The sequence below is a fragment of the Thermobia domestica genome, chromosome 10, assembly GCF_964235325.1.
Source record: "Thermobia domestica chromosome 10, izTheDome1.hap1.1, whole genome shotgun sequence".
Lineage (NCBI taxonomy): Eukaryota > Metazoa > Arthropoda > Insecta > Zygentoma > Lepismatidae > Thermobia > Thermobia domestica.
The window spans coordinates 21,856,675-21,863,957 of record NC_137463.1 but is presented as its reverse complement, the minus strand read 5'-3'; the positions used below and the strand labels follow the sequence as shown (position 1 = coordinate 21,863,957).

The following is a 7,283-nucleotide window of genomic DNA, read 5'->3' as shown; positions in this document are numbered from 1 at the left end:
TATGTTTTATATACTGTGGGTTTGGAATTTTTTTATTAATATAAACGTGTGTTCCTATGAAGATACATTTGATATGTTTATATGCAAAAATCGCTTATTAACAAGTTATTATCTATGCATATAAAATCATATTTGTACTTAGTAATTTATTCTATATTGGTATACATTTCTGGAAGAGATCTACTAATACGAAATTATATACTTATTTTGGGGGATATAATTAAACATTTCTTAGAGGGGAGGAGGATGTCAGGGCAGAATCTGCTATAGTTTTGGTGCACATGCCTTCTTTTAGAGAAGAAGAGAAAGAAGTAGAAAGTTGAAATATTCTAGAAGTTTGTGGAACATAGTTTGATATAGAAGATGTGATCTTGAAATTAGTTTTATACTGATATGTTTCTTGTGACACTGATTAATATTAAAATACATAGTAAAAAAGTGGAATGCTGTATTCAGTAGACGTTATATATTAATTTTTAGCATTGCGGTACTTTAATACTAATTTAAGTCTATAAAAAGCAAAACTTGGGCAATAGAAAACATTATAGTTTTTTCTAACTACTTACGATTTCTCTGTAAGATTGCAAACCATAAAACTTTTATGTTATACAACATAATTTAACAAAAATTTATTTGTAGATTAATAACATGCCTGTCTTGGTGCACGTTTGAAGACTTCGGATTCTAATCATGTATAGGGCCTACAAGGGCGCCGATACTGGGGGGCCAAGGGCCCCCCAAAGCTCATGCGGGCCCACTTATTGTATTTAAGAATATACAATATTAGGCATAATTTAAATGCAATTTGTCTTAAAATCCTCATATATGCCTTCTGCATCTGAATGGACCCCCCCCCAAATTTACAGAAAAATCGGCCTCCTTGCATGTATACCCGAGAAGTGGACATTAAAAATGATGACTTGTCTGGAAAATTGGTCAAAAGTAAAAGTGAGGTCAGTGGTACAGTTCTTGTGGATCAAAAAGACTAGAATTCCTGACATTCATAGGCAGATTGTAGAAGTGTATGAGCGAGGGCTTAATTTCAAAGTAACATGTAGCAAATGGTGTCGTGCTTTCAAAAGAAAAATAGACCAATATTCTTAATGACAACCATGAACAGAGCGGTAGACCTATTACTTCAACCACTGACTTTACGCTTGCAACGAATAGATCACTCCTTCTACAACCCTGACCTAGCCCCAGTGACTTTCATCTTGTCCCAGTTCTAAAGCAAAATATGGCTGGCCACCATTATCTAACATGTCACGGTAGCTATGAGAACTTGACGCGTATTTCTATGCGAATGGCATAGGAAACTTTATCTGCCGTTGTGATGAGCGGTTGAACAAAAACTGTGATTATATTGAGGACTAATGTTGATTGCCCTCTATCATCAGGTGTATTGACCTTCCACCTATGTCTCACACAAAAGCCATAATAGGCTTTGTAACCTTTTATTCGATCATCCCTCGTATGAACTTAACTCTTTAAATAAAACTTTAACTCCATGAACTCCACCAAATTAGAATAAGTCTATGGCACTATTAATAATGACCTACACACTCAACTAATAAAAACAACATTAAACTTTTATTTCCAGAGTTCTCGAAGATATTTGATGAACAGCAGCTACAGCTGGCTAGTAGTCCAAAATGTTTCAACAAACAACGAGAACGATTCCATAGCTTCGACCACTGCCAACCTGAATTTTTGTGTTGATACAGACTTCACTGCTGCTGTGATGAAAGATAGAGGATATTTTATCTTGTACGACGTGTACAAAGTGAACTATTCATGGCCTGTTAATATAACGCATAATGGATATTGGCAAACACATACTGGTTTGAATTTGAGACTTACTCGATATAAATATCTTGAAAGAACCGATTTACAAGGAATTGTTTTCAAAGTTGCAATTGTGGTAAGTAATTATTGATCTATTAGTCCAAGGATGCAAATAGGCAACAAAATTTTATTAGCCCAAGAAAAAAGTTACTAGCCCACATCCCACAATAGAAATCATTTACTTACCTTTGGTATGATGTTAAATACTCTCCCGCACCGATGAACCATTCGCCCCGGGCAAGTGGTTATTTGCATCCCTGTATTAGTCTTAATATATTTTCTTGATTGTTTTTTTCTTTATTTTGTGTTATACTGTCAAAGATAAGACCAAAAAGAGGACGGAAGTATGATCAAACTTATAGAATATACGGCTGGGTATCACTATGATGAATTACAACTTCAGTGGGATAGCATATGCGTGTACTGTAGCGCTTTCAATTCAGTCTCAGAGTGGTACCACGAGAGGACAGTCTACCAATACTCAATAGTGGAGTGTGGACAACGAGCAAGGAACGTGTAAGCGAGCGTTATTTTGCTTTGGCGACAGCCAAGTGTACAGTAAGGTTTCATCAGTTCTTCTAGCTTGACGTAACACAAATGAAATTAAGAAGTTCGGGATTTAAAACTGACAAGTTGTCCCAGGATTTTGTAAATTAAAATCTTTAGAGCAAGAGGTAATGGCCCCATGCCGTAAACGTCGCCAACACCTAGTGGCCCACTTGCCGATAGATGTCAATCGTCGATACAGCGACGCGTCAAAGGATTGCCTCTAGTATGCCACTGGCGATAGGGTTTCGCTGAGTCAAAACAGATATCTCGAGTCGGGGTGTAGAAGTTACCACCGCATAGCAGCGAGGATTTCATTTTGGCCCGCGCTTCTTCGATTCGTCGCGGAGAATCGAGAAGAAACCAACACGAACTATCGCCAGTCATGTGCATGCGGTTATTATTGTATATTATTTTTTGCTGACAAAGTGAACTCTGGAGGTCAAGGGTAGCCCCTGTCTCTACCTCATGAAGTGAAAAATCTTGAGATGAGTGTGTATAATTGAATGAATTTAGATAGCAACTGACGTCGACCATTAGAAATTGAATATGGAGGAACTATGAAATACAGCAAATAGACGCGCGTCATTTTGTTATAAAATTACATCGTGAACTCATTTTATCTGATCCCAAACGTGGTGGATCACCACCCGGAAGTCAGTACATATTTTAGCTCATTGCCTTAACTATTGCGCAATGAAACGTTACATATTATAAATATTGTATTATAAGATAGAGTAATGTTTCAGCTACAGCACTAGACACTGATCCATTTGGTTGTGTCTCCTGATATTGAAAAATGTAACAAATAAAAGAAAATATTTGATTCGTTTTACAATGAGCACGCAAGATGGCACTCGCTGTAAGATCTTACTAGAAGTACTCAGTTTTGCGAAATGTTTCTTTGTATGTGTAAGGTATTTTAAAGTAACGTTCTTATTACAAAATAGATATATTGTTTGACCGTTTTTCGTGTTATGTTTCATATTTTATTTAAATAGTAATTTACAATTAAGGAAATAGATTTTGAGACGAAACTTGCGCAGAACGCCATAATGCGTTGTTGCCAAATTTGTACATTTACTATAGTAGTCACAAAAAGAAATTTCCTGGATTCTAGCGTTGCAGTTCAGAAGCGGAATTGCGGTAAGGGTCGAAAACTAATTTCTCTAGTAAGTATCAAAGCAGAATTCCATGATTACTTTCTTTATTATCTGTCATCAGTAAACACCCACACTATCTGGCAACGCCACACTATTTAAGCAGCGTTTAACATAGCACTGGGAACATCTAGTGATCCACCTTAAAGGAGCATTCTGATTAGCCAAATTAAAAAGACCTCAACGATTTATCCCTCTACAAGCGAGTTTTTTCATCGCCCCTGTGGTGAAGTCGAAAGAATACGCGCCCAGTGTTTATAAGGTTGGTGGTTCGCGCTGCCCCTCACCCCGGGGGGTACTTTTTTGTAATGTTTGTTTAGACTCACCTTAATGTAAAAAAATCACGCATACATGCGATTTAACATTTTGTTGGAGTAATTTTGTGGTTCATTGGCGTTTCGTCGCGTCCTTGCCGCTGGTGAGCCGCCGCGGTGGTATAATTTTCAAAATGGAAGTGGTGCCACCGCGGATGGCCGCTGTCGGGCAGCCAATTTTTCTCGAGATGTCACTAGTTGCCCATCGATGGTCCACCGACGCTTACGGCAGGGGTTATATTGTGATACAATAAAATTGCAAATGTCTTCCAATATCGAGGTCTTTCTCGTTGTTAATCAAAGAATATGTAATTACCTGTGTTACCCTTTCGGATTAGGGTAAGTTCTCAAATTCGTGATTGAAAGTCGTGGAGCGTTCTCTTCTACATCCTCATTGTAGGTTAACTTCGTCTATCCTGTCTCCCGACATGTCTTCTCCTTCGAAGGCGTCAGTCGTTTAATTACCAGTTCAGTGAATGGTCAGCAGACTGATAAAATGCAAGACGTGTAGACTGGCGTCAGATAAGGTGATCTTCAGGAATGTGGATCAAAGAACGATCTGTATGTTTATTCATTAAGAAATAGGCCTACATAAAAGGAAAGAGTCAAAACAAAATAGAAATTCTTGTATGTCTGAACGCAGGGGTAAAAGTGGATTTGAAAAGATAGGGTGACGGTAGGTAGCGGCATGATGTCATGCCATCCTCCTGCCTGTCTTTGCCCATTGTAATTTTTTAGGAATTGGGAGACGTCGTACATATTTTGGAGGTGGGGGACGGCGTCCCCCCGAGTTCCCCCGCACTTTTACCCCTGTCTGAACGTGTAAATGAACTGTAATTTGAACTGAAAGAACTTAAAAATTAAAATATAATTTCAACATTGAGCTGATAAGGAAAATTAACTGTCCATAATTTCATATAAATAATATTTGTCGTTTTCAAACTCTCCAAAATGACAAAAATTCCGTGAACAAGTGCCCCCAGAGAAGTCCCATCATTGAGCTCCGGAGGCCAACTCGAAAATTTCAAATGGAAACCCCCTAATTTTATTGCAGATTCGGATTCTGCAACCGAAAACATGCAAATTTTACTTGAAGTGCTTTTTCGTTGTCTTACTAGATGGCGATGTAATCGCAAAAAATTAATTTCATCGTACGTTGCTTGAGTTTGATAATAAAATAAATAAACGAGAAATATACTTGCAATTAAAAAAGAACGAAATATATATGTCCAATATTTTTCAAAGATGTTGCATGAAATAAAATTGCGGTAATAGTATACAACAGTTCCTCATCGTGTTCCGTACTCGAAGATAGTCCTTACTCTTGCACCACGTACAGAAATGGTGGTATGTCATGTACAAGTGGTAATAGAACACAGAAGAAACCCAAATCATGTTGTACTCACACTGGAATATGCAGTATGAGTACACCGTGATCTGCGTTTCATATGTGTGCTATTACAACTTCTACATGAAATACCATCACATTTGTACGTACTGCAACAGTAAGAACTATCCACGAGCACGAGACATGCAATATGCGTTCAAGTCCCCCCCCCCCCACACACACACACATAGTGAAATATAAAGTACAAGGGCACTACAGAGGCGCACATAAAGTAACGGGTACGTACAGGTCTTTACGAAAACCTGTACGGCATGACCCCCAATCCTTCCTTTCTGTCTGCAAACACCGCTAAGCAATCACGCTTGACCTGGTACTACTCCGTACACCTCAGACATTTGAACATCAGCAGTCGTGAAGAAAAACAACATGTAAGAAGAACAACAAAGGTGAATACAGGTTCGTTCTTTTTTATTTTCGTATCAGTCGATAAGTAAATGAAATTCGCTTTGTTACCCCATTTTCAAGTTCCTAGATCCTCAATGAATAATCCGTAAAAGACTGAACTTCGTGAGTCCTCGGGAAATGATGAGGACCTGTTGTATACTATATCCGATATTACTTTCATTTACACTTCAATGCAACCATAGTAAAGGGTGAATACCTTATATTTATACGTAAATGAGCAAAACAGACATCAAGATTTAAACGGAAGTCTGCATAGATCAACGTTCAGTGAAAAGAGGGAAGAAATGGGGACTCTACGATAGATTTGCACTTTGGAAAACACTAAATTCACTTCAAACTTATTAAAATACAGTAATAAAGTATTTTCTTTTCTTTTCAGGTGACCAAACTGCCAACAGATAATATTATCGAACGTATACTTAGTATGAAAGATAAGCATCTGGATTCCATGACAAGATTTAATTACGCTCTTCTTCTGCATCTTCAGGACGTCTTCAACTTTTCGTAAGTTTACGAATTGCTCTTTGCAGATATACTTTTTATTCTGTGTTTCCTGAAATCAATTGCTTATTGATTAATGATTATTAGTGGATCTAGAAGGTTCGTTTAGTCGGGAGGGGAGGATCGGAAGAACAACGAATATTAAAAGGCTCGGGTACTAGGTTGTCATGGTGAGTGAAAATATGAATCTGGCGCCTAGATAACGTAAAGGCAAAATATTTAGGTCGATATAGGGTGGCCCAAAAGTATGTATACACCCCTGCATTGATCAAGTATAACATTTTAGCTTATAGGTTTATTTGCTTTGGCTGCTCCAGGCCTAAGATATAAGTAAAAAGACATTAAAAACAAGTAATAAAGAAAGTAAGTCTGCCTGATGGATAACCATAAGAAATGATATAAAAAGCAATGAGTTGATCAGTACGGAATTGTATAGATACCTACTTATGGGCCATCCTGTATATTATATTGAATTTGTTTTATTATTGCCCTTAGTATTGGGAACTGGCACCTAGGTCTGAAGAATTTATTTCCCAACTTTATGTAGATTCATTTTCATAGAGAACCATTATCAATTAACTGCTGCATGAAAATCTTCCTGCTCTTTTCTCACAACAATATATCTCGGGCAATTCTTTTCCACCTTACTTTGCAGCGTTTCTTGAGTTCGTCACACCACTTTATACCAAGATGTTTCCTAGTTTCTCCTTCTCTCTTAGTATTCAATTCAAGAAATGCTTTTCTCCATCGATCAGTATTCGAAGTGAAAGAAAGCAGAGGGGTTTGATTAATTATGATTTCGACTCGACATACCGGCTATCTAAATGCGGAAATACAGTAAGGGTATGTTGCCTAAAAGACTGCATTTCTATTTACATAATGACTGAAAACCATTGAAGAGCTTCCCCATAGTATCGGGGGGAGTAGATATGGAGAAACTTTGATTCCCCGCCAACAACCTTCTGAAAAAATAAAAAAAGTATCCCCTTATGCTGTATTATAGAGAATTATACACGAAAATGCTCAGAAACCGAATGAGGATATTAACAATTTTCTAGAGGAAAACTCCCGGAAGTTCCGACCCCACAGCAGACAACATCTAAA

At 37.6% G+C, this 7,283-nt stretch overlaps 1 protein-coding gene across 1 annotated transcript in view; it reads left to right on the top strand.

Moving 5' to 3' along the window:
- The first annotated feature begins 1,640 nt into the window (after positions 1-1,640).
- Positions 1,641-7,283, top strand: part of LOC145662362 (ionotropic receptor 75a-like) — a 42,840-nt gene continuing 37,197 nt past the window's right edge. The window contains exons 1-2 of the mRNA XM_081727875.1: positions 1,641-1,921; positions 6,058-6,182. Coding sequence (XP_081584001.1) covers positions 1,742-1,921; positions 6,058-6,182 — 305 coding nt within the window. The 5' untranslated portion in view covers positions 1,641-1,741. The remainder of the gene's footprint in view (positions 1,922-6,057; positions 6,183-7,283) is intronic.